Here is a 15,236-nt window from a genome sequence, read left to right as displayed (position 1 = left end):
CATCATTAAACTTACATGAACCAGTTTTATGAAAGATGTTCATTATGATAATCTTTCTTAGTTACGGCCTTATACTTAGTTTTCACTTCATGTGCCTGTAGATTTATCATCCCAGTAGGCTTGTTAAGTCTTCTTTCACTGTCCTATGCATTCGTACAATTATATCAATATCAGTTGCATATGCCACCACCTGATTGGATTTATAGAGAACACTCTGTCTTGTACTGATGCCTGCATCTCTTGCAACATTTTTAAGCTATATTAAATAGAAACTATCGCATCTTCAAGAGCAAGACTGACAAACGAATTGCCAATGGTACGCCACTCCTGGGCATGGCATTTGCGGTGCACAGAAATATATTAGGCTCAATTAGAGAGGTCTCTTCCATAAATAATCACCTCATGACCATGTGTATCCAGTGCGCCAACAAGAAATACACATTGATAAATGTTCATGCACCCACAAACATAGCCAACAAAAAATGCCAACTACAAACTGAAAAATTCTCGACTAAACTTGAAGATGTCATGGCCAAAATTCCCCGGGATGATATCAAAATCTTAATGGGAGATTTCAATGCACAAATTGGCAGAGAGAAAGAACACCAAAAAACTGTAGGAAAATATCCAGCACACAGATTCACCAACAGAAACGGACTGAGATTTATTGAACTATGCCAACAAAATAATCTAAAAATAATGTCTACATCTCTGAGAAAAAAACCTAGAAAACAAAAGACCTGGAGGTCCCCCATGCAAGAGATCGGCGAATATCAGATTGACCACATTGCCATCTCCTATTTCGTACAGAAAGAGATCCATGATGTCCAAGTCCGCAGAGGGGCGAACATTGACTCAGACCACTACTTAACACGCATTAAAGTGAAATTCACCCCAAAAAAATTCTATCCGAAGAAAACACACATGATGAAATTTGACACACGAACAATCAAAGAAACCAATCTGAAGGAGGAGTGGGAAAAGGAACCAGCTGACTCTTGGGAAAAATTTCGAACAAAAATTACAAAGAAGGCAAAAGAACTGATCCATTGAAAAAGAACACAAAACACCCCTGGTGGGACTCTGCTGGAAGAAAGAAAGAAAGCCTTTCTGAAGTATAACAGTAAAAAATCCCCAGAAAATCTAGATCACTTCCACAACACCAGAAGACAAGTGGCAAAAACAATCAGACAAGTCAAGAGGAAGTACCTCAAGGAACAGTGTGAGCCTTTGAAGAAAATTTACGTAACTATAATGTACGAGACTTCTATAAGACCTTTGCTGGGAGAATCAATGGATACAGCTCACGAAATCTATGTTTCAGAAAACCAGATGGAAAACTAGCGCTCAAAAATCGGGAAAACTGTGAGGAGCTGGCGAGATACTTTTCCGGACTCCTCAATTGCCCTGAACCTTCTTCAAGATTCCTTCAAGAAACTGCTGTCTACACAAATCCAGAATCCCCACCACCTACACTAGAGGAGATCCAAAGACATATTCATAGACTGAAAAACAACAAGGCATCCGGAGAAGATAATATCACTGCAGAACTACTTAAAAATCTTGGACCAAATTCCCTCAAAGAACTCACTCAAATCATCACAGACATTTGGCAGACAGAAAAACTACCAGAAGATTGGAAATGCGCCCTAATTCATCCACTGCATAAAAAGGGAGATATGGCAGATATAAACAACTATCAAGGAATCTCCCTTCTCCAAGTCACTTATAAAATCCTCTCAGCTTGTCTTCTTCAACGAACACAAGAACAACTCGAACACAGTATTGGTGAATACCAAGCTGGCTTTCGCCCTCACCGATCCTGTGCAGAACAAATTTTCAATTTGAAGACAACACTAAAATACAAAGCAGTCAGAAACAGTCCGATCATTTGTTCCTTTGTTGATTTCGCAAAGGCTTATGATTCAATCGATAGGCAATCTCTCTTTATTATCCTTGAGGAGCTAGGACTCGATCCGAAAACCCTAAACCTTATCAAACAAAACGCTCACAAACACAACTTCTTAGACAAAGTCATCCGAGAATGGGAAAAAGAACTGAAGAATCAAAATTACTGGAAGCCTATACAACTAGGAAGATCGAAAGATGGTATTAAAATTTCATGCTTGGCATTTGCAGATGACGTGGCCATTCTAGCAGAAAACGAGACCACAGCAATTAAACAGATAGACATTCTCAAAGAATGCGCCGAAAAAGTTGGGCTACAAATTTCCTTCCAAAAAACCAAATTCATCTGCTCAAAATTTGAAACTCAAAAATGACTACAAAATATGGACAAATTGAGAGAGTTCCATTCTTTAAATACTTAGGCGAGGTCCTAGAATCCACAGGGGGAGAGAAAACTGCACAAAAAGTTCGACTGCAAAAACTGAAAAGAGCATACTGGAAAACCCACAACATCTACAATAAAAAGTGTCTCTCCATTCACTCAAAAATACGACACTACAATACAGTAATGAAGCCCGAAGCACTATATGCCAGCGAAACACTCACACTCCATAGAAAAGGCGACCTGGAAGGCATCCTGAAAGAGGAACGCAAAATTATCAGAAAGATTCTTGGCCCAAAAAGAACTGAAGATGGATACAGGTTACAGTCTCGGAAAACTACAGAAAAATTATCTAACCTCGCCGCAGACATCCGGAAAAGAAGACTAAAATTTTACGGTCATATCCACAGGCTCCCAACACCCAGACTCTCCCACAAAATTTTAATATACATTGAAAAATTGAAAACCATACCCTGGATAAAAGAAACCAAAACAGATCTAGCAAATGCACAAATAAATTCTTCAGAAGTTATAAACAGAAATGTATACAGGCAAAAAATCAGTAGTTGGAAAGTACAACCCGAGAATGAAGTTTGCAAGAGACAGGGGACAAAATGGACAGATGAAAGAAAGAGAATTCATGGGGAAAGAATGAGAGAAGTTTGGAGAATTAAAAAATTGAATCAGAAAAGCTTTGCGAGATCCGTATGGGTCCAATCGCACATAATAATAATAATAATAATAATAATAATAATAATAATAATAATAATAATAGAAACTAGGGTAATGTACCTCTTTGCTTTGCTCCATTTTTTGTGATGACAGGACTTTGTAACATATTCTGTATTTAAATCTGAGTCCACCAAGTGTTTTCCATAGTTGCTTTTTATGAAGGAAATAAATTTATTAGAAATCTCTCGCTCTTCCATTGTTATATACAGCTCCTTTCTGTCAATACTGCCATTGGCTAATCTGTAGTCTATAAAGAGTTGATGTGTATCTGTCCCAAATTCTTTGCACTTTTCTAGTATCAGCCATATCGTGAAACGTGATCAACAGTAGATCTTCCTTGACAGTCGCTAACATTATTTTCAACATAGGGTGCAAGCCTACAAAAGAGAATGCTCGAGAATATTTTATATGCAATAGATAATAGCAAATTCCCTATTGTCAGAACACTCCATGGTGTGGCCTTTCTTATGACTTGTGAATATGATACTCTTGTTCCATTTATCAGCAATACTTTCATCTATCTAAATTTTAATTACAAGCTCATGGAAAAGTTTAAAAAATTCCTTTACAGCATTTTTTAGGAGTTCTGCTTGTATTAGGTCCATTCCTGGGGTCTTACTATCTGTATCTTGCTGATGGCAGCCTCCACTTTCTCAGCAGTTTGTGCTGGTTTCTCTGTTTCTGAGTTCCTTGTATTTACACAGGGTAAGGTTCCTTGGTTCTCAGCTAAACCCTCATTCAGCCGTTCATCAAAACGATGAGTTCATCTTTCATATATTTCTTCATCACTACACACCTGAAGTGCTATATAAATATTTCTTCTTCACTGCACACCTAAAGTGCTACATAAATTTGTCCTAGACTGGAAATCCTATCAGCTCTTATATGACTTTTGATAAAAAGCTCTCATCTCAGTCATCCTTTATAGCTGTTGCATTTCTTTCAGTTCTTTCCTGTCATTCTCTCTCTTTCTGTTTTTGAGTAACCTCTTTTCTTCTCTTCTTGCAGTTCTATAATCTTCTACATATCTTCAGGTTTGGTTTACCATTTGCATTCTCCTGTAGATCTCATTTTTAATTGCTGTTACTTGTGTCTAGTTTTCATCAGACCAGCCATTGTGTATGGCTTGATCTATTCCTCTATACCCTCATCAGCAGATTTTGTAAGAGTGTCTTCTATGTTCTTCCATATTTTCTCAATTCTCTCACTGTCAGGAATGTATGCCATGTTCTCCTTGAGAAGGTCAGAAAATATTTGAATGATCTTGAACTCCTTGAGCTTATAAACTTGAAATTTTCTTGAAAGAGATCTTCCTTGCATTAGATATTCAGCTTCTTATTGCTGTTATAACAAGGCAATGATCAGAGAGAACATTAGTGACCCTATAGCTTCTAACATCAGTTATGTTGGATGTATGTCTTTTATGTATTAAGGAATGATCAGTTTGCTTAAAAGTATTTCCATCTGGAGATGTCCATGCCATTTTATGTACATCTTTGTGTTTAAAGGCTGTACTACACAGTACCATTTTTTCTCAAAGAAGCAGACTCTACATGTGTGTGAGCATTCAGTCTTTGAGGTAGCATGTGGGAGCTAATGAGCAAGTCATCCGCAATTCCCACATGCATTTTTACAGTTAATTGCTCTTGGTGACCAAGGATATATGTTGCATAAGGATTCTGCAGTGCTCAGATGTGGCTGTTGTGAATTGTCACGGGTGAAACAGGCCTTGTCAGTAAACATCACATGTGACTGTCGTGCTACTCATTGTAGGGACAAATCAACAAATTCCAGACACCTATGGAAGTCACCTGGACCTACGGCTTGTACCTTTTGTCACTGGAAAGGATGTAGACCAGTCTCATGAAAGACATGCCATACATGACGATAGTCCATGTCAAGTTCATGAGCGATTCATCTGGTTCTTGCCATTTGGTCTTGCTGTATGCAATGTAACACAGCTTTGTCAAACTCAGTTGTACAAATAGTGCATCTCCTGCCTGTATCATACTTATTAGCCCACAAAGATCTCTCTCATACATCTGTCAACTGACAAACAATTATGATTCTGAGGCACTCTGTGATACGGATAACATTCCTGGTAAATCCTATGAGCCGCCATTGCATTGCATTAAGCAGTGCCATATGCTTAGTGCATGTCACTTAGCTATTCCATGTGAAACCATATTTCATGTTCCTGCTTCACAACACTTACTCTACTTGGTCCACTGTATGAAATGAATATGTTGAAAGGGTACTTAAAACCAGTGTTCTGCATTGTACATCAGTTCCACCTGGCGACAGTGTGTAGAGTGCAGTTTGTTTACATCTGGCAAACAAACAAGTTTCTGACTTGAAGACTGTCACAAAGCTGAAACTGATGTTGATGCATGTAGTGCTGCAAATATGCAGCTGTGACCTCTAGTTCCTACACTCAAATCCCTTCATTTGATGCTGCATTTCTGCCCTACACTTTTGGTTACATTGTTTTTCCACACACTATATAAGAAATAGGAGTGGACTTAAAATTGAATTCTAAGGAACTCCCTTTGTAGTTTCTCCCCTCACACTAAACATTTTTACACTTCCAACTTCATTTGAATTATTAAGCACAACATTTTGCTTTCCATTTGTTAAGTATGATTCAAAACCACCTGTGCATACAGCCATCAATTCCATAAAACTTGAGTTTTTATAGGAGTGTAACATGATCTACCCAATTAGATCCCTTGAAAAGATAACAAAAAAATTCCAAATGTTGATATTTTATTATATAATGCGTGTAATTTTTGATGAGTGAATGTATAAATAGCATTCTCAGATGAGCAAACCTTTTAGAATCGAAGTGTGATATTCTAAGTAAATTGTTTCAACCTGAATATGCAACTTCTCTTGTGTACATTACTTTTCTGAAGATTTTGGAAAAGTATGTAAATAAGGAGATTGAATGACAATTATTTATGTCTTTCTTGCCACCTTTCTTATGAAGAGATTTAACAATTGCATATTTTAACCGGTGTGAAAAATGTCCCTATGCCAGTGATTCATTGTGTATATCACTAAGCAGGGCTGTTTTAAGGCACATGTGACACAAGCCACTGCTTGGGGTGCCAAGCCAAGAGGAGTGCCAGATGTGCTGTTACTGTAAGATTTCTGTACAGGATGTATCACAATTAGTAACAGCCATTTGGGGCATCCAGTTGAGAGGAGCATCAGCAGTGCTGAAATGCAAGATTTGTATACACTGCATATCACAATTGGTGGTGGAAACTGACATGAGTGAAAGTGTACAAGGGAAAATAGGGAAGGAGGGTGGGGTGCCAAATGATAACTTGCTTGTGTGCAAAAACGTTCTATTACTGACCCTGTCACTAAGGACGTTACTTATTAAGTTAGAACAACTTTTAATAATTCATTTGAAATTCCATCAACATCATATGAGCTTTTGTTTTTTTAGAATTTTTATCACTACTTGTAGTTGCTTAAAGTTTTGTAGAATGACTTATTAAATATATTCCCTTGCTTCTTCAACTGAACTATTTAATCATATTTTTGCTGCTACATTTAGAAAGTGATGGTTAAAAGTGCTCACAACTTGTGAATTATCAGTCACAACATTAGTCATTTAGTTGAATTGATGTGGTATCTTCTACAGCAGCTACCTGTCCTGTCTCCCATTTGACAACATCCCATATAGTTTTAATCTTATTATCTGCATTATTGATACTAGTCAGGGCATACACACTTCTTGACATTTTAATGACACTTGAGTTAAGAGAAACTGCGCAGTAGGCATTGGCCCTAAGCCATCTTAAACCATACATGTGCCTGTTTTCAACCAACCAATTGTCCCACTCCTGCTGCTTTTTCTCCCCATACTCTGGAGTAATTCTACTGTGCAAACTATATTCCTTTCCTCAACTTTTACTTTCTCTTTTATAGCTGCCTGGTCTGCTCCCACAGCCTTTACTTTCCTAGACATACTTGCACTTTCTGCTTGTAACCATTGTACTTGGGCCACTAAAATTTGTAACATTTCGTCCAGAGTAGCCCCCTGTGGTATCTTTCCACCTTAATGGCTGCTCATACTTACTACTTTACAAGCTTCACAATGATGAGCCATACTCCTTGTTCACCATGTTATACATTGCCCATTCTAAACTAACCCACATTTTTATGCTTTTCAGAACACTATCTTTCTTCACACTGCATATACGAATACAATTAGACACATGCCATCAGTGAAAACTTTATCCATAAAAAAAAGATACAACAAAGAACACACAAAAGAATAGAAATAATTCAAATGATGAATGAGCAACCATTTCACCTCTGAACACTGGTGTGTCTCAAGCCCATAACAGCAGCACATACTACATGTCACAGGTACTGACCGAGAATATGGCAACTATTGGCCTGACAAATTACACTGCTTGCATCCCACTGGCCATAAATAGTCTTCTCTAGTGTTACTCTTGAACTGAGGCAAATCCGCACATCCTTCTGCTTTCAAAACTGTACCTCCAGATTCCTACGTCTTAGCACAGGAATATAAGAGGCAATAAAAATAACAAGTTCCGTCAACATATTAGTACTGTCAAAGATGCAACTCAGAGCTGAGGTGATGTCATAGCTGGAGAATTCTCACAATGAATGGCAGCTGCCGACATCGAAATACTTCTGACATCCAAATGTAGAGCTCTCAGAACCCAATTTTCCCTCCACAGTTGGTAGCCACTTCTGATGCCAAAATGCAGGGGTTGGGACATGACCCTGAAGTAAAAAGTTAATCAGCTTATGGCAAATCAGGATAGAGTGCCATTCCCTGCCCGGATGTTGGCTGTGGGTATGGTGGTGACTGGAATCATATGGTGAACCACCAGCAAAACATCCCTGTTTATAATAGTTTATTATTCGTGTCAATTACAAGGATGGAGCCACAGCTGAAGAGAAGGTAGTTCACCTCATGACATAGGAGGCCACAGGTGTGCAGCATGCCAGCATCAGTGATTTGCCTACCTGTCAGGTGACATGTATGGGAAGCTGCATCTCCTGACATCTGCACATTCATAGAGGCTTGACAGAAGCACCGTGCCATCAGTGAGGGATGACAATGGCAGTTTCTTATAGCTTGGCTGCTCCATGGCCACAGCAACAACACAGCAAGATAGACAGTGTTTAAACCTTGGTGCCCAGCATGACAGAATATGATGGTGTGTGTCCGTCCAGGTGATGATCTGCACCAACAGAGGCCCCTACAGGTTGGATGATAGCAACCATGTAGCTGAGTAGCAAGTTGGCCTAGGCTTGAATGCACTGTCCACAAGAAAGGGGGCTGACAACAGAAGGTAGTCACCCAGCATGTGATCCAGTGATGCAGAGGCACCAATCTGACACCAGACTTCAGCTCAGGTGGGGGCCTGTAGCTACTGGCAGCAAAGTCTGAGGATGGCGAATAGTTGCATCATATTGTACTGCAAGTGGTCTTTATCTCATGGTCATCAGCTGGCACAGACTGCACCTAAATACTGTTGTATACAGTTAACATCTGAAAATGAGAATCTGACTTGGGGAGGGGGTGGAGAGGGGGGTATATATGTGAGCTGGCTGGTTAGTATTTCTCCAAAAGCAGCACTCTCATCCCAGAACTCACAGCAGAATGGAATGGCAGGGTGTCACCAATGAGCGATAAAGACTTCATTTGTCCCAATTTTCTTGTTTAACAAGGTTCTTCAGAAGCCCTGATTTGACAACTTTGGGTTTCAGGAGTGCTGGCTGGAATGATCCTCTTTGCCAGCATGTTAAATAAGTGGTTTTGAACTTGGAATATGTCTTCTTGCTCTACGGTACCTGAACTTCAGGCTGACAACCACTTCCCTCTCTATGATGTCAATCTGCTGTTCAATGCAGGAACAGTTTGTCACCCCTTCGAAGTCATGTTGCATTGCTCCACTCTGAATTTAATCTTATTCATGTTGTGTCATTTGTTAATGTGACCCTCTGTTTTCTATTAATAAGATAAGAATTTTATACTCTGCTGCAAAATATTATAACAGGTTGCCAGGAGACATTTTGCAGGAAACTGAAAATCCAAAAATATTCAAAAACAAAACAAAAGAATACCACATTAGCCATACCATTTTAGCCATACCTGCCCAATCAAAGGCCTTGGTATGGCCTCAGAAAATGCCAACAGTTTATTTTAGTTTTGCTAGAATTTACTTCATGAGATTGTACAGGGTGAATCATGTAAAACTTCCACCAAAAATAGTGCGGAAATGGAAAGTGCTGTTAATGTGCGGTTTTCACGGAACGGATTGGTAGTCAGGGGCTCATATTGTTAACCAATCAACAGATTGTAATAACACTTAGGAAGTGCATTTTTTGAGAAAACATACACTTTTTAAATGGAACAATACCTATTGACATTAACAAACTGAATGTAGGGTAAATTAGAACGTCAGAGGTGTGGGTTGCAGGACCCAAGTGCAAGTAATTTAGAAGATATACTATTTTGAAAAATTGTCACACCAACACTTGTACAATACCCATGGTAGCTCACACTAAAGAAAACCACAAGTGCATAGAATGTTATGTGGATTCTGACCAATAATGAGTCAATTGACCATTACAGGTTGTTTTCAAACTGACCACCAGCAGCAGCAATACACGCTTCCATTCTGGTATGCGGCCCCTCCCGCTGGAGGTTCGAGTCCTCCCTCAGGCATGGGTGTGTGTATGTTGTTCTTAGTATATGTTAGTTTAAGTAGTGTGTAAGTCTAGGGCCCGATGACCTGAGCAGTTTGGTCCCTTAGGAATTCACACACATTTGAACATTTGAACATTCTGGTATGGAACGATTGTTGCACACTTGCTAGCATTTCAGTGGTCATGTCCAAGCAGGCTGCAGTAATATGTCATTGTATATCATAGGGTGTAGTATATATGTCCTTGTAAACAATGTCTTTCAGCTTTTGCCACAGAAAAAAGTCTACAGGTGTCAAATTTGGGGAACGTACCAGTCAAGTTACAGGTCCTCTGCATCCAATCTAATAATTTGGAAACAATCTGTGAAGACATTCTGCAGTACTTTGTGCACTATGGGGTGCACAGCGATCATGTTTGAACCAGAGGTTCCTCCTAGTCTGCAGAGAAATGTCTTCTAGTAACTGTAGAAGATGGTCTGTTAGGAGGCTGCGAAACTTATGTGCGTTCAGTGTTGTGTGTATGAAAAATGGGCCTATAAGTTGATGGTTCACTATCCCACACCACACATTTACATTCCATGGACACTGACATTCCACTTCATGAAGTTTAACGGGCCAATAATGCATGTTTCTATGGTTTACCTGTTCATGACTGACAAATGTGGCTTCATCGCTAAACTAGATACATGATATATCTCAAGTATCCTGTCTTAAAGCCAATACACAGAAGTTACCATGATTCTCACAGTCATTTGCATGCAGCTCTTGATAGAGAGAGATGTGACAGAGATGCAACCTTTGTCAATGGAGAATGCACAGGACGCTTGCCTGACTCATGCCACTTCCTTGTGCGATTGCACAGGAGATAACATCTGGATCAACTGCTACAGCAGCAAGAACATTCATTGCCTCCTTCTTCTGTTGTCACTTGTTTCCTTCTGTTATTCATTTCATCCCCATCAACACGCAAGTCACTGAAGTGCCATCAAATCGAAAGACTTGCACCCGGCAAACGGTCTACCCGACGGGAGGCCCTAGTCACACGACTTTTTTTTTTCCTTCTGTTATGTTGTCTAGGTGTTACACTATCACTTTCACATAACTTGTTTAAGAGGCTGATAAATAATTGCCAAGATGGCTGACATGTACTTGGATATCTTGCCGCATACACTGTACAAAAATGAACTGTATTCTTCCTACATTCCCCATACACCATGAGCCTGTCAGCTTTCTCTGCGTTGGTAAATCCCATCGTCCACTCATGAAGTACTGGTTGGACTACCACACCCTAACTGACTGGCAAGTTGCAGTGCTCTCAAGGAACACATAAGAACGCTGTAAGCAAACATAACAACATCGTACCTAGCAGCTATGCCAGTTGAATGGCACAAACAAGTATCATTGTGGAAACTTTTCAAACTATGATATCTAAAAAATGAATTGTACTAGAATCCTGTGACAAACACCACTGACATTTTAATTTGCCTAATTTTTAGTTTTTTAAATCAATAGGCATAGTTCCATTTAAAAAAGTATATGTCTGGACAAAAAATACTTTCAAAGTATAATTGCTACCTGTTTATTGGCTGACAATATGAGCCCCTGGCTACCAATTCATTCTGTGAAAACTGTACATCAATAGCACTTCTAGTTTCCACAATATTTGTGGTGCAGGTTTTAGATGATTCACACTGTATATTGTTTTTCTCAGTAGAGAAATCTTTATGGTAGCCAACCTGAGCTATTGTTGAAAACTATTTTCAGAAAGATGGTTCAGTATTCTTCTGTAAATTTCCTTATTGACACTTTTTGAGAACAGGGGAGGAAGGAGATGGGTTTATAATCAGAGATCAGTTGCTTAGCTCCACATTTATAAATTGGTGTTACTACTTCATATTTCAGTCTTACAGTCTTCACTCGTCATTTTTCATAAATAACTTGCTAATGGCACTACCAAGTCATCAGATGATCTTAATATCTTGTCTGCCAGAGAGCTACTATTTTGTAGTGACTTGATTTTTGTCATCTCTCTGACAGAGGATTTGGCATCTGCTGTAGTGGAGTATGCATGCTTGACAAAGCAAGTTTAGCGGATGTGCCTTTGATAGGTGCTTTCTTGTTCCTGGGTTTTCAAGTACTGTTAGGAATAATTCACTGAATTTAGCAGCCAATGATTTTTATTACACACAATCTCTCTTGCAGCTATTGTCATCATGGAAATGAATATCATGTACATTATTGAGCTTATTGCTTCAATACCTAATAATTTTCCAAATAATCCTTGCTTTGTTCATGAAATTTTGATTTTTTCCTCCATTGTTCTTGGTTTTTGTCTTTTTGCCGCTCACTCCAGCTCCTCCGGTGGTAAATTCTGCAACATGAAAGGCAGTGCAACATATGAAATAACACATGTTGTTGAAACAGGTGCAGCAACTCTTTATTTCATGACCATTGCCAGATAACAAAATGAGGTTTTTCAGAAATGATAGTACACACAGGTTATGTAATTTTCTTAGCAACAGAAATATTTATACAAGTAGGGTTTTTTTTAATGGAATGGTATACTTTTTAATGGCATTCAAACGCTGTTTAAAATATGGGTACAGCATTACAGTGCTTGTTATATCTGGGATTTAATCCTTTCGCAAAAAGACTCAGATAGTGTTCTACAACTAAAAGCCACAGCAGCTAGCATCAGCTACTGCCAGCAACAAGATAGAGTTACACTACTAAGGTAACACATATTTCCTCTTGGCCTTACTTCATACAATTTAAATACAGATTCAGCTAAGATTATTGTAAATGGAGTTATAACTAATTTCTTGAGGATTAGAAGGGGTTTAGGAAAACTCTTTCAAATGTATGTACATCCTTATGTTTTAGGGAGCAGCTTTTGTGGAAGGAAATAGTAGTCAAAAAGCTTGGTAAAATGACAGATTATAGCATGAGTGCCCCTCTTGTTGATGTTTATACCATAATAGTTCCTTCCAGCCACCTTGCCTTACAATTTCCCTGATATTTTGAAAAAGTTTGAAGGCTAACATTAACAAGGTTTGTATCACTATACTCTTCTTTTCAAGACCTTTCAAATTTTGTTAAAAAAGTGTACTGTTGCATTTTTAAAAAATCAATGCAGGAGTTATGACATCTCCATCTAGGAGATACCTAGTATCCTATATTAAGAAATCACTCTCTTCTCCCTTCAGTGTCTGTGTGTGTGTCTGAGTATTTAAGACTATTGGTCTTTTAACTCTGAGGGAGGACTTGGCCTGAAAACTTTGCAGTGAGCTCAGTCCCATTCGTGGGCATGTCTGCCATTCAGTCCCAGAACTATACAATGAGTGATTACCCCCAATATTTCCATTGTTTTATTATTTAAAGAAGTTCTTAGAATATAATCAGCATAAGTGCCATATATTCTTGCATCATACTGTTTTCAGTGAATATTTAAACCTGAGGAGACATCTGCTAATTTTCTCTGAACTGACCTCTGGTGATTTCATCTTACATATAAATTTGAACTGTGGGATATCATACTAATTTTTATCTTTGAAACATGTGAACTTGTTATAAAGAGCTCATAAATGAAATAAAAGTTTCCATGAAGTATAGACTTTCTTACAATGAAAACTTCACTTCCATAGTTTTAAGCTATTTTAGTGTTCACTGTTTAGAAACACAAAGATAATTTAGTAATATACTATTTCATTAAAATTTGTATGTTTGTAGGTCACATCACCATCAGCAACACCAAAATCAACAGCAACAACGTGGGAACATTCCAGGGATCCCCAATAATGGTGTAGGAGTCTCCTCTGGGGCTGCCAACAAAGCCAAAGCCCGCCAGGGAAAGCTGGTGCGGCTGAACATCAACGCACGTGAGCGACGGCGGATGCACGATCTTAATGATGCCTTGGATGAACTTCGTAGTGTCATCCCCTATGCACATTCACCATCAGTCCGGAAGCTGTCCAAGATAGCCACTCTACTATTGGCTAAAAACTATATACTAATGCAGGTCTGTGATTAGAAGTTTAACTGACTTGTAAATAAGGCCTTTAGATACCTAGTGGTACATAGCCATTATTCATGACTTGCAGACATAATAAAACTGTTTTCATAGTCAACCAAAAAATTTTTTATGAATGGTCAAATGATGTCTTGCAAACAATTAGACATGTAGCAATTCAGTTTACACACAGATTTGAATTCATTCCACATGTAGAAGAACAATAAGCAATGCTAACAATAGCTTTAGTGTAAACAAATTAACAAGATAACTTTTGTTATTTCTTTTTGTTCTTGATAGTAGAATTTGTTCTGTCTCATTAAGCACCCTACTCTATAAATTAAAAACCCTTGTTCCCATGATAAAATGAGTGGTTGTGATGAGACCATAAATATCACAAAAAAAGTTCTTCTCAGATTTTTAATTAAAAAAAGCCCTCAGTCCTAATAGCCTAAGATCTGTACCTAGTTATTCTATGTTGCTGGCAGCACTGTGCTTATAATATGATAATTTATGATCTACCCTGTAAGTCTAAAAAGTTTTCAGATTGGATTAATAAAAAATAGAGAAAAGTTAAGATGGTAACTTTAATGCTTCAAGTGTTCAACATAGTCTCCCTCTACGTGACTATAATGTGTAGGAAATTCGTACAGTGTGAAAATGTGAGAAAAGTTTTTCTTTGGCATATTGCTCAACTTACACATCTCACTGGCTTGAATGTCTCTTAAGCTGTCAAAGTGTTGATCCTCTGTGTGAATTTCTGCACTTCATGTTTTTATGGTACGTTCGTGTTTATAGCACCACAACTCATCACCCATGATGATTTTTTATAGAAAAAATTGTCTGCTTTTTGCATTGCAGTCAGTCACAGCATGTGTCAATGCATCACTGTTTTTGTTCAGGAGTCAAGGAGTGCAGGACAAACTTTGTACACACACTTTCTTCTATTTCAAAACATTCTGGAGAATGCCTTGAACACTTGATTTAGATGTGTTATTCCATTGTGATTTGTGATACAGCAATGTTGACATAATATGGCCACACAACATGTACTTAAAAACTGAATAGTCAAATGCACATCTGTTATTTACAGTTGTTAGTTAGAGCTGCCACCACAGTTACTATGGTGACATCACTTATACACAAGGAATAAAATCTGTCTCATAATTTTTTGGATGGCTGGTGCAATTTGTAGATCTGAAACTTTCATCTGTGTGGGTATACAGGTTCCCACAAGCACATACACAAAACCCCACACCTTAGTTTCTGGGAAAAATATTTACACAACTCATGTATGTGTTCATGGAAGTTTTTTCTCTTCAATATAATTACCTGTTTGGTATTTTCATATGTGGCATACAGAGTCAAAGGGTTCTGCTCAAAGTCACAGTCAGTCCTAACATTTTTATGCTTGATGTGAGTGTTGGCAATGTTTCATGTATGTGAAGTATTGCCAAGACTACTAGTCCTTTTGGAACTGGCTTATTTTAATAATGGA

The 15,236-nt window shown here is 38.3% G+C and overlaps 1 protein-coding gene across 1 annotated transcript in view; it reads left to right on the top strand.

The window, feature by feature from the left end:
* LOC126088326 (class E basic helix-loop-helix protein 22) overlaps positions 1–15,236 on the top strand; it is a gene marked incomplete at its 5' end in the record, with an annotated part of 85,628 nt that overhangs the window by 26,533 nt on the left and 43,859 nt on the right. The window contains one exon of the mRNA XM_049906459.1: positions 13,459–13,747. Within this exon, the coding sequence (XP_049762416.1) occupies positions 13,459–13,747 (289 nt within the window). The remainder of the gene's footprint in view (positions 1–13,458; positions 13,748–15,236) is intronic.

The sequence above is a fragment of the Schistocerca cancellata genome, chromosome 6, assembly GCF_023864275.1.
Source record: "Schistocerca cancellata isolate TAMUIC-IGC-003103 chromosome 6, iqSchCanc2.1, whole genome shotgun sequence".
Classification (NCBI taxonomy): domain Eukaryota; kingdom Metazoa; phylum Arthropoda; class Insecta; order Orthoptera; family Acrididae; genus Schistocerca; species Schistocerca cancellata.
Note: the sequence above shows the minus strand (reverse complement) of the source record. Positions and strands in the feature narration are given on the sequence as shown.